The 23075-nt window shown below is 48.6% G+C and overlaps 1 protein-coding gene across 1 annotated transcript in view; it reads right to left on the reverse strand.

Annotated features, from left to right (window-relative positions):
* Nucleotides 1–5445: 5445 nt before the first annotated feature.
* LOC144178912 (uncharacterized) overlaps nucleotides 5446–23075 on the reverse strand; it is a 68161-nt gene continuing 50531 nt past the window's right edge. The window contains exon 3 of the mRNA XM_077707055.1: nucleotides 5446–10295. Within this exon, the coding sequence (XP_077563181.1) occupies nucleotides 9991–10295 (305 nt within the window). The 3' untranslated portion in view covers nucleotides 5446–9990. The remainder of the gene's footprint in view (nucleotides 10296–23075) is intronic.

The raw sequence follows: 23075 nt of genomic DNA on the forward strand, positions 1-23075 counted from the left end.
TTGGCAGAACTCTGAGGCCACCCTTAAACAAAACTTGGTGGTTATGGCACTTAAGAGGCAAAAAGCAGAACTTTTCCAGAAGGCCGTCGGCTTTATAGTGCTGCATGATTACGGCTCGAGACTCGTTTGTTACTGGCCGTTGAAGGGGCGTAAACACTTCCTTTAATTATTGAAGAAAAAGATTCGTTTGTGATCATGGGCTTTGATCTATGCAGCTACTTTTCTGGGATATATATTTTTTTATATTTCTTGTGGGCAGAAGTTTCCGAGACTGAACGTAAAAAGAATTCGAGTTTTCGAAAGGAAGAAGTGAAGGAATTGGTACTGCGTTATGTTATAAGCGCCACGGTGGCCCGAATGACGCACAGTTAACCTTGTTGTGCAAACAAACAAAAAAGAAAAAATAAATCAAATTAAATTTGCGTAGCTTAATTCCTAGTGGGCGGAAAAGAAAGTCCACACTGCATGGTTACTCGGGAAGGGCGTAATGGGTTAGAAAAAGCTAAAATCCGATTCCGTTACAATTGTTTTTCAAGGCTATTAGTAAACGCATTCGTGATGCTCCGAAATTAACTGCATTCAATTAAGACGTAATACAAGTCTGCTGTCAGGCACATATAACAACTTATCCAGCTCTACCGGATAGATCTTCGAACAGCAATACCCAAACTGTGGCAGTTAGGTGGACAGCCGGAAAACAATTTAATTGGGCCATGGCTTCGTCTTTTGGTTTTCGCAGTAAAAACAAGTTAAGAAACACAAAAAGTGTGCATCAGGACAGCAAAGAGCCCGGATTACGCCGTAATTAAGTATCTGATCATGATGGAAATCTTGTAACAATTGCCACAGAAGTGCCCATCTTTAATCCATTCATAAGCAAAAATTAACGGTTGTAAACTAGAGGCCCTGATTAAATTTTTTGTGATACTAGTTTTAAAAAAAACGTCCTCCAAAATGTGACATCTCCTGGCATCCGAACGGTCGCCAAGCCACAGCATAACATTAACTTCTCAAAAATTTGACATAGAAACAAATGATAACGAATAGAAAGCGCCGACTATTTTACACATATCTTCCTTGTGCAGCTTACGAAACAAAGGAAATCAAAAGTCATGAACAAATTGGACCTAAATTTTCTTAGAGCGTAACGACTTACTTCCCTTTCCACAAGGAAGAGTCTTTCTCTAGCGGTTCAGATTTAACGCCTTCGTGCGAGCGCGTCTGACTTTCGTACCTCGATTTTACCGCCTAAAAGCGACGCTGTTGGACACGAAGGGTTACGGGGCACACACACACAAAGGCAGAAGTTAAACAGCCTCAACTGTCAGCGAGAGGCCGCATTCCGGGCTGTGAATAATTCGCTCAGAGAGAGGTCTAAGGTTACAGTTAAAAGCACTTGAGCAGCACACAGGAGACGGAACAGAGGCGCAGCAAATTTACGGGTGGTCACAGAAAGGGGGAAAAAATAACGACGGGGAACGACACCAAGTATGCGTTCAGTGACAGCTGCCAGTTTTATGAGTCAATACATCACTGCCGGCCTCGTAGAAAACTCGGGCATACTCCAACAACAACGACCACAAAAGTTCTCAACTCTTTCTTGAAACGGTGCCACGGGCCGAGTAGGACTCAAAGGGCAGCTAACGAAGACAACATTGACAAAAAAACAAAGCTTAAAATGAGGAGAAAAACATTGCTAAGAATGGGGTCACACTTACTCCCGGAGTGTCACAAGAAAATAAATACTACAACCTTGTAAGAAGGACGACAGGAAAAAGGAGAAAACAACACGAGCGAGAAACTTTGTACTGCACCTTAAAATATGTTAAAAATTAAACTAGTCACAAGTATACACAAGTGGCGTTCCTCCAAAGAAAAAGTGCGGGCACATCAAACTCGTTCACAAGTGGCGTTCCTCCAAAGAAAAAGTGCGGGCACATCAAACTCGTTCACATGGACGTTTGTGGGCAAACTTTCCCCCCCATCGAAAATTAATTTAAGGCTGCGGTTGCACAGAAAATCAAAGCGCATGTTTGTATCGCCAATAAAAGCTCTCACAAAAGAATACAAGGCTTGAAGCGCTGTGACGAGCCTCGCCGTGAAGAAAAAAAAATGGCCCGAAAACAAAACAAAAACAGCTCAAGAACAGCACTGTGAACTACTTCGCGCATGCGCATAGTGCGGTTACTGGTGGGCGTGCCTTTCTTTTTTCACCGTCCTCAGTGAGTTTATCTAGATAATAGTTATGCCAAATCCTTACACGATTCAACGAACAATTAAAAAGTTGAAATCATTATACATTTTCGAGCTCTTTGGTCTGCAAAAGATGTACGACGTTCCCAATTTAACACCAGCCTTTGTATGCTCTCTATATAGCATGCAAGTCTAATTTTAAACCTTTGATGCATGTCTGAACACTTCTTAACTCCTTACGCAATTGCGGTGAGGTTCTACTGTGACGCCCGCATGCAGAAGCGCACACATTCTGCAAAGGCCTTCTTCAGTCCCCGATAACCCTTATGTACTCTATATAGTTCACATTCCACGTTAGTCTCACGGTCTCGGTTTTCTATGTGGGCAGAAAGTACACCCACAGATGAGGTTGGCCTGACAGTTGCAGCACAGGGCAAATGGACATAAGAGTGGACACAGATGTTGCCCTTGTTTGAAAGCACCGCTAGCGTTTAGAGACAGTGGCTGCCAACTTGCGGCTTCTTGAAGTTTAGCCTTTTCACTGACCGTGCAGATTTCTATCCATTTTTTCACAACGTGACCCCAGTAATTCTATGCGGCAAAGAGATGTGGCCACGTTGTATCGCGTACGGCACTACCGTAAAATCATAGAAATGAATTACGGGCAACTTGTGCCCTGACAAGGACAACAACGCAAGATAATCACAAAAAAAGGACACTACGGTGCGGACGAGAAGTACCATCGATTATTTAACAAACGACTCGAAGGATAGTATTCCCCCTCGGGCAAGCGCACGTCGGGTGGCGTTCCTTTTTATTCCTTTGGCACTTTCGATGCACATTGATTCTATAGGAAGTAAGCTCCAGGCGATGGCATTTGTACCACTCTCAAGAGACATATTTAACGAACACTGCTAGTCTGCTGGCAATTCACGAGCGATTCTTGAATGGGTACCATAAGGCACCGCTCAGGCGAAACACCGAAATAAGCCAAGCAATGCGGTAGAATGCTGCGGGAGGCTGTGAGACCCCACCTAGGAGTTCATATTGGTACAGACTTTTACATTCATACGACCTGTTCAAGTGCTCAACTTCTGTTCGAAGTCTTCTCTCCACTGCCAACGAAATCTCAAGTTGTGCTCTTTTTTTTGTATCTTTCAAGCCCCATGCTGCCAATGTTCCAACCTACGGTGTTATCGGTGCGAAGTCTTATATACATATACATACCAGACATCTTGGATCTAAACGTTTCCATGGATCATACCATGTATGGTGTCGAAAATTTTCTAGTGGCGATCCAGTGGCCGTGCACGCAAGATGTGGTTAGTGGGAATCCAGAGGTGATATCATGCACCTTTTTGTAAGTTTTTTTTTTTCCTTCCTTCGTTCCTTTTGTAAAGGACTGCAGAATCTTAACTGTGATAGGCACGTGCACATGTCTTGGTAGCGCTTAGGGAAGGAAGCAAAAAACATAGCCTTTTTGCTCGCTAGTAACACCTCAGAACTTGGGCAGGTGCGGAAGCCGGGTGGTCATAAAGATGTTTTAAATGCCAGCCCTCAAGGCACTCCCATAGCACGTACCACAAAAACAAGGCAGGTTACAGGGAGGAGAAAGCTTGGCGTTCAGCAAGCAATGTTTGGTACATGCGCCCTCGAAAGCTGCACCAGAAAACTACTCGGTCTGTACGCAAGCCGGTATACAAAGCTTTAGCATGTTCTGTTTCTCCCCATGCGGACAGCTGAAAGACGGATTCGTCTATGTTTTACACACGAAATATAGGGGCCTGCCCGCAAAACCTTAACGAAACAATGTTGCCTTTCTCGTAGCTATTCTAAGACTCATTTTTAACTGGCTCAATAACATTTGGAGTAACAATAATTACCTGAACTGTGGGTATTTCACCTCATTCTGTCTTTTCTTACCCCTTTCTCAATGGTCAGCACCCAGGAGACTTTAGATCCGGAGTTCTGAGGTATCTGGAATGTTTAGCGGCGTGCGTGGCCTGCTTTCGTGCAATTTACGCCTCCGATCATGAATTCCTTACGATTTTAATTTTTTTTCCTCGGTATCTCTCTAACCAGGAGTGAACGAATTGCAGGGGGAGCTTTGACAGTACCTTATTTAACTTAATGATTCACCTCATTTAAGCACTGCCACTGCGCAAACATTGGTGGTCACAATAAAAAGTATGTCATTTTTTGTTGTTGTTGTTGTTTTCACGCATTTGGGTCTGCTTCATGTTCTCCGCGTGAGCTCAGGTACGATTGGGAAATGCTCGCGCATTCTAGGTTCAACACCGTCTAGCTCGAAGATGCGAATCTCAGAGCTTCGTTCCCCAAAATGAAAAAAAAATAACCTGTGAGTGAGAAGCGCCGACGTTTTTGCTTATTTGTTTTTTGTTGTTGTGGTTGTTGTGGTTCCGACTTCTACGATATTTATTTGTTTCTGAGCTCTAAGTGTGTTTTAACCTTACCTTCGGTCACAACGCAGCTTTTACTGGTCGACTTCCTGTTAAAGCTACCTTTACATTTTTTGTTTTCGTTTTTTCACGCGAGACACGCAATCCAGCGAACCATACATTAACTTCGCGAACTAATAGGGGCACGTACCTAGACCAGAGTTGTTCAACCACCTTGTTTCACTCGCTGGAAGGCGACGCGACGAGCAATACAACTTTCCTCTGTCCTTCACAAAGGCATCACGGCGGCTTTCCCGCGCAGGGCGGTCATTCCGATCATACCGGCGCACACCGAACGCGTCAGGAGGGAAACGCCCCGACGTGCGACAATGCGAAAGGACGTATGCCTCGCAGGCAGCCGAAGTCACAGACAAAGCCAAGCCGACAGCCTCTATACACTTGAAAAATTCGGTGAAAGATGGAAATCTGGACATGATACAATTAAGCATGAATTATCAATCGAGTTTGCATGATGAGATTAGTATGCTCGGGCAGTCGCTCCGGCGGGGAACAAGAAACGGCGAGGAAGCAAGAATTAATAAACAGAGAGGAGTCGGGGGAGGAGGAAACCGCTGAGATCGTGCCCGACGGGCGCTCGAGAGGGGACGTGACTGGAATCGCATTAGCGCTAAGAGAAACATGGGCCCAAATGGCAGATCGCATGCAGAGCGGCGGGCGGTGGTAAAGGGGAGGAAGACGGGCTCGATTGGCAGCGGCCGCCGCTCAGGCGGGCGAGGACGACGCGCCGTGCATTCGTGGCGTTTCGCAGATATGCGCGCGCCGAAGAGTGCCAGACCCCGACTCCTCCCATCCGCTCCGTCGCACGGAGGCTGCACGTCGCCCGCGGCAACGCCGAACACGTTCTCTCGGAACGTCGCGGGAACCGAGCCACGCGCCTTGCGCAACGGGTGCCGCCATCTCGGCAGGGAATTTTACGAACGAGGAAGACGGAGTCATAAGAGCCTGCGCGTTTGTCTCGCTGAGTTTTGTGTTTCCTCCGTCGCTCGGAACATCCCGCACACGCCAAGGTACCTCACTCGAAGGAGGTGGCAAAACAGTTCGATATAACCAATTATTTGATATAATACTCGCAGTGAATACAAAAAACTCATAGTGTGTCCAGACTGCTCGATATGAGCAACAATTTTAGATGTCCGAGTTCGATATTAAGCGTCTCGACTGTACCGGGTCGCCGTGAAGGTACTGAGGATACTGAGATGAGGTGGACCTGACTCCACAGCGACGCGACGCGATTACAAGCGCCCGAATATACCAAAAAAGCCAGTAAAGCACATGATCACATCGTACCATGTGATCAACCTCAGTGCACATACAAGAAACCTGGCGATCACGCCCAAAATCTGAAGTTTAAGAGCATCGGTAGGAGGGCTGATTTGGTGTTTCAACTGTTTTATCTACAAGTGAAATTCTGTGCAACCGTTTTGAATATGCACAAGACGTTCGCGCCGGGATTGTTCCGAGAGGTATGCCGTTCGAGGAGGAAAACGAGTTTTGAACAGAGGTCCTTGCGCGGCACTTCTCCAAGCAGTGTCATTTAAAGGAGAGCTTTAGTTCAGGCCGAACTCAGGCACCCTACACAGCTTGCGGTGCCACGCAAGAAAGAAACTTCAACATCTACAAAACTAGTCCTTCAAGCGTCAGGCTTGCTGCGATGTTACCAAACTACACACATTCAACAAAACCTTGTCTTGTGAATGGCGCCAGCAGAAATTACAAAAAAGTCCTAAATCTTCCTAATGTAAATGTCGAAAAGATAAAACTGTAATGCTTATTTGTGGGGTGTCGTATATCGTGAACGACAGCCTATACATTGGGTTGCATTAAATTTTCCCCCTGTGATATTTGGAGCTGACGAAACTGATGTGTCAAACTCTGCCATTGTGTTGTGCCAGCATTGCATGAATATAGCTGCATACTTTTGCACGCGTAATAACTTCGACGTGCCCATATTTCAGTGTCACTGTCTTCACGCGTAAACGTCCTAAAATACATGGAATTTCACCTACAGTCGGCGATGAGTTTTTCGTACCTGACATCCCAAGGTGCAAAATATCAAGCAGTTCAAAAAAGAGTCAGAAAAGGCGCCCGGTTACTACCAGACCCTTCGAGCAGAAACGTCCGAATCGTCAGAGTACGAAAATCGGCGCCTAGAAATTGTGTCTGTAAATAGCTCTCGCGGTTAACGCAAGGCGACGTCATAAAATTGACGCGAGAAGTTTTACCGCTTTGTTTATTGCCAGAATTTTTTTTAACTTGAACTGCATCTTTAACCACTTACTATATGCGAACACTTTATTATAATGCAGAAAGTTTCATTTCAGTCGGTTCTGAAGTAGATGACGATATTTAATTTCGCGCTTCAATGCATATTTCGTCGGTTACGTCGCTGCACTGTAAGCAGCATTCCGACGAACCTACAGTGCTTAAAATAATTTCAAACTCCACTAGAAAGCACTTTCTCTAACGCCATTTCCCATTAAAGGACATGGTGATTGTGGCATGAGGAGAAAAATAACAGGTGCTCAGTTTCCTTTGATCGAGTAACGTCTTCAAAACTTAGCAGCTTTTGTCGCTTCTTGTCAGTGCATTTTTAACAGCGCACACTGCTTGTGAAACTGCCATCAAAAGTTGCCACGTCTTTGAAATATCGTCACTTTTCTACCAAACGTTAAGATTAGCAATAACCCAGACTACTGGTGGCAGGGTGAGCGGTACACCGAGCTACACAAATGCCAGCGCCTGGAGCTCATTTCGGGAAGAGACAAAAAGAAACAACGGTAAGCGACGGTGGTCGCGGCAGTGTCCACAAGTCGCGCATGCGCACTGGGCGCGGAAAAGGGGGGAACCTCCTCACAAGGGCCACGAACCGGGAGGGAAGCAGGACTGTTGGTTACACCACATATAACTATATTCATATTTATATATTTATATATATAATAAACTACATCCCCAGTCGAGAATACACGCATACATACACACACACGCACACTCACGCAAACTGTCTGTACACAGGGAGAGATGATGTACGGGGTGCTCAGACTAGAGTCCCTTGACATCGCCCAAAGGCGAGCGAGGTTGAACCCGGGCCGAACTCTCGTTGCAGCGTTTCCCTCTGTGGGGTTGGAACAAGCGCTGCACGATCACGGGCCAAATGCATGCCGTATGAACTGGTTGGCTCCTCTTGTCTCCTTCTGCTTTCGCTTTTTGTTTGGTGCTTTGATTGATTGAAATACCGAAGACACCACGTGCCCATTTTTCATAAGCGCAGAAGTACCCAACACTGCGTATTGAACCGAATACACACAGCCTTCGCCAAAGATTTGTGGTCAACTTATTACCTAGGTAAAAGCCCTCGGCTCAGTTCTCCAAGAAGAAACAAATCAAAGATGTTGGCATTCGTCAAAATTAGACAATAGTTTTCGTGTTTAAAATTCCAGATCTGCATTTGACGCTATACTGCGCAGGGTAATTTTGTGTATACGGACGTTGGCACTGTCCTGGGAACGTTTTTACCGAGGCTGTATACGCCATGTTCAAAGACGACACAAACAAACGCCAGGCGTGCCTAGCATAAATTACTTCTTAGCTGGAAGCTTCGACTGCCCAGAGGACAAAAGACTATGTTCTCTGGCAGCCCCACTTGTTACGCGCGGCACCCTGTTTACAACCTTTAGCACTTGAGAAAGAAAAAAAAAAGTAATGCCAAGACATTGTGAATGTTTGCGGAAACACAAAAGTAGCCACACCGGTGACAAATGAGCTTAAGACAATAACAACTTGTTACGGCGTTAGGGTGCAGCTCAGAAGGCCAGCTTTTCCAGTGGGCGAAAGTTAAGTTACTTTAAAAAAGCGCTGAATGCGAATTGCAGAAGAGACAGACTGCTTTATTTGTTCTTAAATAGGATCTCCTAAGGCTTGTAAGCAACATCGAATGAATCAATCATAATTAATGCACACCAGTCACAACCAAGCGCGCTTAGAGGCATCGACAGGATGCCAAGGCCCCATACAACCGAGACCACGGAAGCGTCACAGCAGCAAAGCACCCCGGAGCTCGAGGTTCAGCGCGGCTCTAGTTCATGCAAGGAACGACGTCACCAGAAGCATATTCTTTCGTTTTCCCACAGGATGCCAAGAACGAGCGAAAATGAAAAAAAAAAATGTCCACAGTTTATGAAAGTTTGATGAACAAGTTGACCGCACATCCCAAGGAGGAGAGCCAACTCACGAAGTTCGTAGCGACGACTCGTTATGTGAAGAGCGCTCGTAGAGGACGATAACGTGTCGGAGGTAGTGGCTGGAGACTTGGGGGGAAGTCGTGGGGTGTCGTGGATGATGACCGGCGACCGCGTAGGAGGACGCCTCACAGCGGGTCGCCCGTCGGGCATAAGATCCTCTCGAACACGGCGCCCATACCTCTATGTACACACACACACGCACGCACACACAACGAAATCGCCACGGGCCCCCGAAGGCGCCTGAGAGGGGAACAAAGTGTACCCCGAACACCACGTGTTTCGCACCACAGTCTTCAGGTGTGTCACCGGCACACACGGACAGGGCAACCTAGGCGGGGTTTCGCCCAACTCGTGGTTCCGGCCTCCGGGCGGTAGAAGGACCGGCAGCGACGGCCGGAACAGGGAGATCATCGCTTGCGCTAGCGGACCCCGCCGGTGCAAGGTCCTCCTCAGCGGGGCATCGCGCACTCGTGCTTGCACGAAGGAGGTGGCCCCCAGCGCGGCTTGAAACGTCCAAAGCGCTGCTTATACGCCGAACACTGCGGGGCCCTGCGCGGAGGGGGCTGGCCGGCAGGGGGACACGCGGGACTCCGTCTTCTGGCTTGCGTACCAGGACCCCTGACGTAAGTAATTTCTAATTGCGTTGCAGAGGCGTTGCTATCTAAGTGAACTACTGCTTAATCGCCTCGAATCGTACTTTTTCTGTTCTTTCTTTCCTTTAGGCGGCGAAGTCTGCCACGCTAAAGGAATCTGTCGCCAATACTGTGCATTCTACAGTTCAGGTGGCTTTGGACACCATGAAAGAGCAGGGCTACCACGGTGGCACATGAAACAGAATAGGAATTTACGTTATTCGTTCACTCTTAATCGTCAAGCAACGCCATGGATGGCAGTCGTAGCGGTCGTACGCCAGAGGACGGTGTCGCACGACTCCCCGATGTGCGACGCAGCGCCGTTGTCCACTCTTCGTCGTCTTCGTCATCCGCGTGCGACGACGAGGGTGTTGTCGGATGAGAAGGGGGAGAGAGAGGGAGAGGCGAGGAGGAGGGGGAGGAGGCCATGTTGTCTCAGGCCAGCAGCTACTTTGCCGCCACGACCGCGGCGTTGTGGTGGCTGTTGGCGGCGTTCTCGGAGTTCTGACGCTGGCTGTTCTTCTTGCTCTTCATGCGGCGGTTCTGGAACCAGATCTTCACCTGGCGCTCGGTTAGGTTGAGGTTGCGCGCCAGCTCCCAGCGCTTCTGCTTGGACACGTACGCGTTGAAGAGAAACTCCTTCTCCAATTCCAGCGTCTGGAACTTGGAGTAAGGCTTACGCTTCTTGCGCACCGTCACGTTGCCCGTCCACTCCAGCGGGTTGGCCGTCAGCGACTCGCTCACAACCGGAACTGCGCAGAGAGAGGGAAAAAAAAACAGAAAGGCAGCACTGTTAGCTTCCACACTGCAGCCGTGGTCACACAAGCGCGTGCAAAATTTATAGCTGTATACCTTGGTTACAACGATAGTCGTAGTCGCAAAATGCACGTGCCATGGAGGGAGTAGGCAAACGTGGGACACCAACCAACCGATCTAAAAAGGAAGCAAAGAACGGATGTATTCTCACTTAAACCTTACTCTTTTTTAGTTAGTGTGGTTTTATATACATAGTCCTATATATAGATAGTTTCACTTTGACGTCGACGCGACTTGTATTATAATAAATGGTCAGCGGGCGGCTGTGGTGCAGGTCTCCTTTCCGCGAGAAATTTACAATTCTACTAGCACAGATTAGAGCCATTCTCCTCTTTGCAGCTGCTTTCTTTGTGCATCGAGATCCCATAATCTGCTCAAATCTGGATGAGTCGAAGAGACTTTCTCTTATGTTTCCAGATTCCCGCGACCGCAAAAGGCCTGTCGCATAGCGTTCCATTAAGGTATAATCAGAGTCCTCCAATGCTTTTACATTATTTCACACAGCGAGCACGAGATAGCATCTCAGTTGAAATCCACCCAAATCAGCCCGCCTCTGTGCGAGCGTATAGTATTTATAACAAAGGCCTAACAAAGCGACGCTGCAGTCTGGGCCGAGAAAGAAGAGTGAGGGAAACGCAGGCCCGGCGGAGTTTAAATAAGCGACATCCTCCTTGCTTGCGCTAACCACGCTTGACGCGGAGCATCGCAGAGATGTGATCATCAATATGAGATGGCGAAAGGTTCCTGGTGACTAATCGAAGTATTTCGCCCCATTTAGAGATACGACAGTGGCCACGTGGCTTGCTATCACGGTGAATTCAGACGAATCTACGCTGCCGTGGCTGGTATTGCGTCGCGGCCCCCATACGCGGAGCTTCCCTCCACATACAACCAATCCGACGGGGCCTCGACGAGGTCTCAGATCGACGAGGTCTCAGCCGGTGAGCGGCATATTATATCCTGCATGGACTATGATTAATCTGATAGACAAGTCACAGGTACGGCCAGGGCAGAAGTCGATAGCGGAAGCGGGCTACTTCAAGAGGTCCACCTCAGCCTCACCGTGTGAGCAGGTGGTAAAGTGAGTCCAGAGGCAGAGACTTGCTGAACGCGTTGGAAGGTCTGACCCCAAACTCAGCTGACGTGCTTGAGCGAGCTGATGTTAACTGGGTCCAAGTTCAGGCTCATCTTTCCCCGTGGAGGCTTTTCGTCCTTTTGTAACGCGCATTACGAAATCAAGCACATCTTTGAAGCCAACGCTCCCCAAATCTGCCTCTCCCCGATAGGTTCAATTAACTGTTTTTATCAGTCTTAGACGACGACTGCTGCGACTTGGCTCAGTCGCATTTGCATGTGCTGCTTCTGAACACTTGCTTTGCTTGTTTATTATAGCTGAATGTGATATCGCTTGGCTCCAAGAAAATCATGGTTTTTTTTTTTTTGTTCGTGAGCCGCGAAAAGCAAGCACCTCGTCCCACTCCACCTCGTTCCTGCGAGATGAAGTCGGACGGTGGCGGTGGCGCTGCCATCGGTAGTGACTGTAGTTAGAAAGCGGTGGCACTGGCATCGGTAGCGACCGCAGCTTCAATAACAAAAACGTACATAAAAATGAAAAGGGCTTTAACTAAAATAAGAAATAACGCAAGAACAACCTAAGGCAGAAATGGCGTTATCTGCGAAGCGACGCTGGACTGCAATTATGACTGCGGTGCCTCCCCAACTGCACATACTAAAGTGGCGGATGTTCCTTCCAGTTTTAAAGGAACGTGGAGGTTTATTGGAGAGGAATTACGCGCAATGGGGTGCTTACGTCACAACCTTAGATTCAGATAACGACATTAGTAGCACAGGAGAAGGATAAAAAGAAGAAAACCTGACATATAACTTCTTTTCCACCGCGTGTTACTAATGGTATTGTCGCGGAGAGTACTGCGATTGAAGTAGCACTGTTGAAGACACATCGGCTCATTAGATACCAGAGACGATTTTGCTTCTGCTAAGATTATAGCAATGAGCTTGGAAACTCCAAATCATGTCGTCTAAACCGTGCTGACGCCCAGTGACGCGGTTTTTGATTCCCGCGTTCTTACATACAAGCGTGTAAGCTATGAAAGCTGAGAACTGAATCGTGGTGTGCCGAAGATACACTCTTAAAAAAAAGGTCGGAGCATTCACTAATGGAATACTAACAAGTTACTTGTCCCAGTATACACTAGGTACTTAGTAACTGGAGGTAGTAAATGTAGCACTTGTCAAAATTACTAACCGAAGCAGGCAGTAAGCACCACTACCCCCACTAGTAAAGTCCCAGCGATAGCACTTTTCTGAGCTACACGCGTTTACTAACTGGCCATGCACAACCTAGTCATAAGCACGACCTTAATCTAGTGCTACCACTTCCTACACTAAGTTAATTTACTAACCATGCCGTTGTTAGTGCCAGAGCCTACGTACAAAACCGCGGGGTAGTAAGGTTCGTAAGGAGTTAGTAAATACGGTCGTTACTACCTTTTTACGACCTTTTGTATTAAGAGTGTACCCCGTCATGCTTGCTCTCCCACTCCAAGGGTGGAACGGGGTTTCATTGAGGTGCTTAGAAAGGTGACATACATATTAAGATATGTGTTATGTGTACGCTATGTTCCACCAAGCTGGGACACAGAGTTAATGACCGCGAGTAGTTTCGCGAGTGTTTTAAGGATGGACACAGAAGGGTGATCATAACCACCCGCTGCGGTGGCTCAGTGGCTAAGGGGCTGTGCGGTTCCCGGCCACGTGGCCGCTTTTTTGGTTGAGGCGAAAAGCAAAAACGCCCGTATGCCGAGATTTCGGCGCAAGTTAAAGATCCCCAGGTGGTCAAAATTAATCCGGAGCCCTCCACCGTAGGGCGCGCCTCATCGCCCAGCTGTAGCTCCGGCGCGTAAGGCGAGATAATTTGAAGCATGCATAACGTCTCGACCCCGCGGGATTTTTTTCGAACGGGTTCTGCGCCACAGCGAACACTGCCAAGCACTCAAGTCGATCGCGCTCCTTCATCATCGATCAGCGCCGTTCGCCGGTCACCACAACCACGATGAAATAGCGCACGCGACAGCCCTTCTTCCCGCGGCAGTCTGGCGCACGGTACAGCTATCGCCATCTGCAGGCAAAGCCAGGAAACGTCGCTTACGCAGTCCGAGCCTGCGGGCACTTGCCGGGCTACGCGCGCCCCATTGACGCTTGTGGTGGGCTGTGCAGGCTGGTGAGAGGAACGAGCCGCCCCGGCTTGGCTACCGCCGAGCTGCAGCTACGGCTAGAAAGCCCTGCACGCGGCTTCGCTGGAACAGAGGCTCCGTGCCGCCGGCAATCCCTCTGGCCGAGCCGCCGCCGCCGCCATGCCTGGCGTGGGCGCCAAAGGAGCTGCCGCCCGGGGATGCCCCCCTGCCTCCCCAGAGTCGTAAAAGCGATGCCCACGAGGACAATGGCAGAAAAGAGGCTCTTCTTTTCTGGCTGCCTTTTATGCGCACGGGAAACGCCGGGGCCCTTTGCCGGAGCGGCACGCAAGAAGGCGCCCGCAGCAGCAAGGGGAGCGGGGAGGGCATAACAATAATGATGGCGTCCAAACAGACGCCCGAGCAAAACGTGCCGCCGGAAGGAAGAAGAGGCGACCAAGATAGAAGACGGGAGAAGGTGAGAGAAAGAATAATAAAGGCAGCGAAGAAAAAGCGAAAAATTCACGAAGTCAACAAAACAGACGAGAAGGCCAGGGCAGGCTGAGTTTTCGTGGCCGCAGATGTCGCGGTGAGAGAACTCCGCTTGTTTGTTCAGATTTATACCCTTTTTTTGTTGTTGTTGTTGGGAAGCTTCGCTGCCTTAAGCGCCGGATAACAGCTTGGGGGATAAGGTCTGCGTATGCTGGCGCGTGTCACAGGCTTTCCACCGCGTAGAAATCCGTCACCCAGCCCATATTAGTGGTTTGCGGCGCCTTTGAGCAACTTCACTTTGCCGCAATGCCGGTTAGTCGGTGACTCGGTGTGACCCGATAGCGAGCCCGGGATTCAAAGCGGCAGTTACTGGTATCGGTTGTCGACGCAATTAAACAAACCTGGGCAACGTACAGCCCTTCATATTCCCTTCAACGAAGAACAACGGACATGCTCACGGCCAAACGCGATGACGGAGCAAGAAGAATGCCGCTGTACTACAGGTCCGTGGCGACCAGGGTGGGCTTCAAGCTCCCTTAACAAATCCTTCCCTTAGTTAATCAAAGACAACACATCTCCATCCCTTCTCACCAACGGCACCCTCACAAGGCACGTTGTTTTAGAAATGAAGACGTCCGCCCAACATAATTATCAGGAATTTTTTTATTGAACCCGACAGACCCGCCGCGGTGGCTTAGTGGCTAAGGCGTTGCGCTGCTGAGCACGACGACGCGGGTTCGATTCCCGGCCCCGGCGGCCGCTTTTCTGGTGGATGCGAAAAGCAAAAACGCCCGTGTGTACTTCAAGCTTCAGCACAATCCCCCCTGTTGATTTAAATGAACGTTTATTCTCTCTCTCTCCCTCCCTCTCTCTCTCTCTCTCTCTCTCTCTCTCTCTCTCTCTCTCTCTCTCTCTCTCTCTCTCTCTCTCTCTCTCTCTCTCTCTATCTATCTATCTATCTATCTATCTCTCTCTCTCTCTGCGCACATTAAAGATCCCCAGGTGGTCAAAATTAATCCGGAGCCCTCCACTACGGCGCGCCTCATCGCCTACGTTGCGTCGGCGCGTTAAACCCTATATACAATCAAATCAATCAATTGAACCCGACTGCAACACGCCTCAAAAGAAGTCCTGCGCCGCCTGGCCCCAATGCCCACAATTCGGGCAATGATACAGGACGCGTACGGTTGGCATATAGTTGTAGACCAACACCTGAAATTGAGTGTTATCAAACACGTTTCACTATTACTGCTTCACGGACAGCGAGCGTCGATGCCTAATTGCTATGCGCTGAACAAACGCGCCCGCGAGAAACGGAGTAAATCATTAGAGCAGCCCATTTGCTAAAGCGCCACACGCAAAAGCCACCAGCGCTTACCGGTCCCCAACGCAACTCCGGGTGGCGTCGAACGCGGCTCGGCGACTCGGAAAGCGAAATAGTCCTCGATATCCGCTGGCTCGAAAATGGGATCAAGATTCTTGTGCGCGATAATTTGCACGCATGCACCAGTTCCCATGATCGGCGGCGGCGGCGGCGCCGGGTCGAAAGAGTGTCCGGTTAGAAGATATACGCGGGTGCGTTACAGCTGCTCCGGGAACCTCTCAAGCGTTTGCGGCGGACCAACAAAACACAGAGCAGCATTCCGTGCTCGCACGATAGCGCTGTACTCAAGCTCCATATACGAATGCGGAGCCTATCAAAGGCGCCGAAGGCGCCAAGCGTGTACATTACACGCTCTTCCTTCCAATCGTTTCCTTTATCTTTCTTTATCGACACGCGGGGCTTTCTAAGTCTCCTCTTTCAATTTTTATTTCTACTTCTCGTCTGGACTCAGCGCACGCATCACTCATTTAGTTCGGCTCCTTCTGCCGTCTTTGCATTTTGTCTTCAGAATGGGTCCAACAGTGCAGGCTTTCGCAGACGATGTGAGGGGGGTAACCGACAGTTGTCGTTCTTGTGTGAATTTGTTTCGGTCCCTCTTCAAATCTCGGACGCGCGGCACGGACAGGGGCGGGAGAGGAGGACGGGAAAGGTGCGAAGCTGTCGGCGCCAAGAGGAGGCAAAACCTGTCGTCCTCTACCTCGCTACGCGCAGCCGAATCAGGGGCAATTTGAGCCCGGGCTCACGTTCGCGCCTCTTCCGGCAAAGCCCCGCCGGTGCCTGCAGCCCGATAGCCGAGAAACGTCCTCGGCCGCCTTGCAAGCCCCCCTGGCCCCCCACCGGCCACAACAAGCGCTACTGATCCCGCGGCCGCACGACACAGTAACAGCAAACGCGCGTATATACGAACGAACCAAGGACGCTCGTGGAATAATGAGAGAGGGCAAGAGAGGCGAAAACAGGAGTCGCGGGCCCAAATTCACTGGGGTTGGTAATGCAAAGGGCGCCGCGGGACGAAGGGCAACCACGATTAGGACGTTTTACGTTTTGCGCTGTGCGAGCCCCGAAAGCCAAAGAGTGTGGTCCGTCCTGGTGAGGCTGCAGCAAAGCGGCGTTTGAGATGCCTATCACACACGCCGTTTGAAAGGTTTCGTCTCGTAGCGATGCATTAACAGCGCAGACGGCAGCAAAGACAGCAGTGACACGTACTCCACCGCGCGCCGTTTTGTTTCGTCTGGCAAGTATGCTTGTAGCTTGCCCTGTTAAAACGAATTACCGCGGATTTATGCGGTGACTATTATTCAAGATGATTATCCTGTAGAAGCTGTATGCCTACGGCAGGAGTTTTTAACGGGTTTGCTGGTTAAAAGAGGTGGCCATGCAGGGCTGTTTATGACCTTAGCTGGAGTCATCATATAGGAAAGAACAGTTGCTGTTCAAACGTCGAATTCTATAACAATATAGTCCCCAAACATAACAAGTAAATGTAGCCGAGAACTTGATTCGAACGAAAGGGGCTTCGATTGTTGTTCCCTAAGAAAATGAAAGAACACCGAGGACCAACGGGCAGTATCCAATCGTTGCTACTTTGAATACCGAAATGTTGCACTCTAAGTTCCTACAGCCCGTGAATGATTGATTGATTGATTGATTGATTGATTGATTGATTGATTGATTGATTGATTGATTGATTGATTGATTGAGTGAGTGAGTGAGTGAGTGAGTGAGTGAGTGAGTGAGTGAGTGAGTGAGTGAGTGAGTGAGTGAGTGAGTGAGTGAGTGAGTGAGTGAGTGAGTGAGTGAGTGAGTGAGTGAGTGAGTGAGTGAGTGAGTGAGTGAGTGAGTGAGTGAGCGAGCTTTGCTGGACAACTGGATTGCCAACAACTGCGCCCCCCCCCCCCCCCCCCACGCGGTCACCGATGTCTCATAACGATTACCGCAAGAAACGAGACACATCTCCCCATCCCTGTTCATGAACGACACATCTTTAGGACCCCTGCGAATGCCTTAGCTTAGCCCTGCGCCATCTCTTCGCGACGCCCCGAACGCTGGCTTCCGCTGCTTTGCGTGCTACCCCTGAGTATCCACATGTCTTCAGGTCGCGCTCCGCATCACGCCAATCCCACGCGTGACCCTCTCCTTCCGGGCACGGGAGAACAGCGGCGACTAAAACGACCCCAGCTTCTTCGCGCACATTTTCGTCCAGCTCCCGGCGGTAACCACCAAAGCTGCTGAGCTGCGAAAACAACAGGGCGTCCTGCTGGCGGGGACGTACGGGACTGCGGACGACGAGACGGCGTCGAGCGCGGCCATCAAGCTCCCTCCGAGCGCACACACACTCCCACTAGCCGCGCAAACAAGCGCGCGCACACGGGGATTGCCGACCCCGATGCCGCTCCCCGGGTGACGAGTGGGCAGCGCGAGCAGGTACAGCAGCGCGAGTGCCCGCCGCCAGCGTCGGCGCCTCATTGGTATGCCAAGGACGTGTTCGCCTATCGGAGGTCTCCGACCGATCCGCCGCGCGCAAGTCCACCAGGAAGAAGGAGGAGAAGCGGCCGTAAACGAAGGCTCGGACGACGAAGAATCTCGACTCCGCGTACGCGCCACCGTCCACACAATCACGCCGCCGGGCCCTTTCTTTTATTTGCTGACCCGAGCTGGGCCCCGTCCTCCGTGGAAGGGCGCTCCGTGACGGCCACAGCGCCGATCGGGCATCCGGAGACGGGATATGTGCGCACCTTTATCGCTCGGCCGCGGCAATCAGGCTCTTGTGTGTTTTAGCGGCTTGCGTAATTAGGCCTCCAGCGCCGTATGGACTGAAGAAGACCTGCCGTTGGGGCAGGTCGCTGCTGCTTATTTTTGAACTCGCCACTATACGGAGCGCATTCTTGATCCGGGTGCGCATTCAAATTTAACTTTGCTTCCGTTTTCGTCAAAGCGCGAGTGACTAAAAGCCGAGTTTGTTCGATAAGAGGTTCATTCGCGCTTATTAACGCTGACGCAGTTCGCAAATACAGACCGACAGTGTGAGAATATATAGCCGGAAGTACGAGGGCCCACGGCGTAGTTCGCCGTAGAAAGTTAACCTTCAGGTATGCTACACATTCTCCCCCTCTCTACACCTCCTTTATCCTTTTCGTGTGGCCGCCCCCTGAAGTTGCACGACTGCAATGAGCACTTCTTGACCAGCAACGCTGTATCTTCGTCAGCCAACCCCCCTCAACCGTGAAGCTCTCTCAGCCGGCCTCTGTAAGGCGCAAACGCAAGAGCGTATCACAACAAGAGCGGGGAAAAAAGCTTCACCCGAGTCGAAATTAGAGAGGAGAGGGCGGAGGGTACCGCAGGAGAAGCGTTAAGTGAGGCGGGGAGCTGTGAGTGCTGTGGCGACCGCATGCATGCAGCGCATGCGCGTGTAAACGAGTCAAATTGACACCGAGATAAGCGAGGCGCGGCGTGAAAGTCGCAGCTGCCGGTCGGCCACTACGCGTTTAACCACCGACCGCGGCGGAAGAAATACGCGCCCAGAAACACCGGCGGCAATTCGCGGGAGGCCAGCAGTCTGGCGAGCGCCATACGGCGGCAGCGCTGCCGGCAGTGCGTCAGAGAATTCGTCGCATCCGGCGGACCAGCTGGCGATGCGCACGTCTGCCGGGACGGACGACGCACCCTCGCGTGCCATCGACGACGATGAGTCCGCAATCGCCCTCGTCGCGACACGGCGCGAAAAAAAAAAAAAAAAGGAAAACAAACAAAAAAAAAACTGCTTTCTGTTTCTCATTGCAGCACGTGCATCATGCAATGAAGTTGAAGCCGCGGTACACATCGGTGCTTTGGCGTACTAAGGCCAGTTGGCGCTGAAAGTTGCGTTAAAAGGGGCATGAAGACAAAACATTTTTTTCAATCTGAAAGAACGCAGGTAACTACGCAGCTCTATTTAGCCACAGAAAGGCGTTTCTTTAATCGCAAAAACGCAAGAAATATCTAAAACGCTTCAAATTTCGCGCTACGGTGACGTAATACGGGCAGGAGTGATGTACTGTGCGCCAGTCCTACGAGACATAGTTATCATTGTGTTAACTGTGTTATCTGTAAAGCGCTTGATTATAACAGTGATTTCAACTTCAACTAGTTACATGTGAAAACTGCCGAAACATGCTACAGTATTTACAAACATGTTGGAGACAAAAGGGGTGAGCTTGGACTTCAGAACACCGCAGTAGTTTCATTGAAATACCCTTCGGGTGAGGCAGCATAAGGCCGAAAGTTCGACGGCTATGTTTTGCGCTGCTGAGCACAAGGTCGCGGGTTCGATTCCCGGCCGCGGCGGCCGCTTTTCTGATGGAGGCGAAAAGCAAAAACGCCCGTGTGTACGAGATTTCGGCGCACGATAAAGATCCCCAGGTGGTCAAAATTAATCCGGAGTCCTCCACTACGGCGCGCCTCATCGCCTGCGTTGCGTCGGCGCGTTAAACCCTACAATCAATCGAAGGCTATGTTATAGACAAGCGTCTTACCGACCGGACGTTAGAATTCAAGTGATTCGACCAACCAGAATTTGAGGACCTACTGCAATACAGCCCAGTCGTGCTCCGCGGCGGTGGCTTTCGTCGGCGGCTAACGAAATCACGGGAGCTTCAGTGACGTCATAGAGACTTGGCCAGAAAATTACTGTAGTGCCGTCACTGCCTCATCTGTTTTCTTTAGTGCCTAGATCATTTGTTTCAATTTCGGGATAAAATTTGGAGCCGTCGCTTTCTGGACAAAGCAGCCCCTCTAATGAACCAAACTTGCACTCTGTTTTCACGGCGCTTTTAACCTGGCGCATGCCGGACCTGACCCTCATCGCAAGTGAATGCGGGGGTAGCCCACGCTAAATCGACGTCCGGATCAGCTAGTGAAGTTCTTTTTTTTTTTTTTATCTGACCACAATCACCACACGAAACAACAGCGCTGCAAAGCCTAAAATACAGTAACCCCTAACAACACCCAGGTACGGGAAATTAGATTCGTTATAAGTTATGTTTCGTTAAAAGCGGTGGTAGTTAGTTCGTTGTGCACTGTATACGGACCATGAAACATTTCGAATAAAGCTATTTCGTTGCAGTAACGAGCGTTTACTGTATCTGCGTTGCAATGTGCTATACTTCAGAGATGTCCTGCAACATTATCTGCCAAGTCTCATGTGTTTGGTTGCGTTACGCAAAAAAAAAAAAAAAAGCATTTGCTCATTACAGAAAACTCGTCTATTCAAAATCAATAGCTGAAAAAGATTAAAGGCAGATAGGTATACAGACACGGCGCTTAAAAATCAGGAAGAAAGGGAAAAACCGACATTATGGAAATGAAACTCGCCGGCGAATGTTACGATTGCCACACTTTGCAATGGCAAAATAGTTTCTTTTCATGTGTGTAGGTCAGGTGTTACGTACCACGCTCGCAAGCCCCACTCCGCTCCATTGGCAAATCCCATTAAAACTCCAATCCGCCACTCTCTTTTTTATTATTATTATTTCGTCCGTAAACACAGTCTGCAGCTGTCGGCCTAAGTTCAGCGCTGCAATCGCGCAGCCTCCGCGCGCCTCTTGCGTTTTATTTTCGTTATCATTTCGCAACGAAGACAGAGACGGGCGTACTGTGCACAGTCTAGAGCTGTGTGAGATTGATTTACTGCGCACACTTGCAGGCTTTCAGCAACCACGTAAAACGGCGCCCCGTTAACGGCATGTGCCAAGACCGAGCCACAACTGCCTCTTAAATCAAAATACTGTGTCGCATAACCGATATCGCTCGGGCTGGGCGCCGATTAGGAATTCGAACCGCAAGGCGTAATCGCTAGCCAGTCCAACTATTGAAAAGTGCCTGCGATTTCCAGCGAAAATCGTGCGGCAATTAATAAATTTATTTCTGTCTATTGGATGTTCTCTTTTTATTCATACGTTCAAAGAGAAATTGCGGGTTGCCTATATTTTTTTTAAGCAGTAAGTCTTGGGTGCGCAGGTCTCGCACGTATCACAATGTGTCAGTCGAAAAACTGGTATACTGGCTTCTATGATGTGTTTTCGGTGGCCTCGGTAATGTTGACCTTGATTTTCTTGCTTTAGAGTCGCGCACTGCCGGCAATGGTATCACTGTACACGGGTCTGATGCCTCAGCTTTTGGCCACAAAGCCCCCCTTGCCCTCAAATTTATTTATTTATTTATTTATTTATTTATTTATTTATTTATTTATTTATTTATTTATTTATTTATTTATTTATTTATTTATTTATTTATTTATTTATTTATTTATTTATTTATTTATTTATTTATTTATTTATTTATTTATTTATTTATTTATTTATTTATTTATTTATTTATTTATTTATTTATTTATTTATTTATTTATTTATTTATTTATTTATTTATTTATTTATTTATTTATTTATTTATTTATTTATTTATTTATTTATTTATTTATTTATTTATTTATTTATTTATTTATTTATTTATTTATTTATTTATTTATTTATTTATTTATTTATTTATTTATTTATTTATTTATTCCGTTAGTTGGTTAGTTAGTTTCTACAGACGTAAAAATAAGACAGAGAATAGACTTTTTAATGAACAATAAAAATAAGCAGTTTCAGTTTGACGCGTTTGTTTTTATGCTGCGTAATCCATGCGGTAGAATTGAAAGCGGAATACGCACGCACGCACGCCACACACACACACATACATACAGAGAGAGAGAAACAGAAAGATGAACCAAATTCGCGTTTTTCTTACCACCCACCCCTAGAATAACATAAAAACAAGCGATCATAAACGAAAAAGCAAGGAATCGCTCATCCCCAGCATTCCGTAATATATAGGTAACGTACATCCAATATTCAACGACATACGCTAAACCACAGTTCGGAACGACTAGTTAATTCGCCTCACAACCTGACGATCCAGACGATTCTGAACAATGCACACGGAGGGCTCGTTTCTTGAATTGAACAATAAAGATTCGTTTCCGCAACACAACCAGACCATACTGACTGGAAACGCGTGCGACCGCAGAGAACGCCTTCGGTGTTACCATGGTAACAAGGGATATGGTAGGGGTTTTTCCCACCCCCAATTTTCGAGTCATCACCCAGTTCACTCTGCAAAAACAGCTAAGGCGAGTGCCTTGGCATCGCACTCAAATCCTGGACCAGGACGAACTTTTCTTCAACTTCGAGAAGGACTAAGATAGGGTAATTTTATTGAGAAGAAGGGAAAAAAAAAAAAACGACACGGAGAAGTCGGCCTGATTAACTAGCTATAACCAGAGCTTCAACTGCAAAGTTCACGAAAAACTTACCATCCGTTCCTAAATAAAGCTGAGGGATGCGCGAAAGCTAGAAGTTGTAGTTCCAACCTTCGCTGACAGTGCGTTCAATCGATCGATCGTCAAACCTCCAATGACCCAAATTGCAAACTAAGAACGAATCCATGCGATCATTTTTCGCGAACTAATAAACGCATCTATAACTGTTTAAATGTCTACCCATACGTGGTTTAGGAGATAAGGCGATACTATTGTACTCATTCTTCATGATCGATGCGTGTATTGCCTTATATACAACCGTTCCTTTTTCGAGATTTTCGAGTAACCGTCTCGACACAATGGAAACCCGGTT

This window comes from Haemaphysalis longicornis, unplaced genomic scaffold, assembly GCF_048455015.1.
Source record: "Haemaphysalis longicornis isolate Haplotype H1 unplaced genomic scaffold, Haemaphysalis longicornis Haplotype H1 scaffold_4, whole genome shotgun sequence".
NCBI classification, from domain to species: domain Eukaryota; kingdom Metazoa; phylum Arthropoda; class Arachnida; order Ixodida; family Ixodidae; genus Haemaphysalis; species Haemaphysalis longicornis.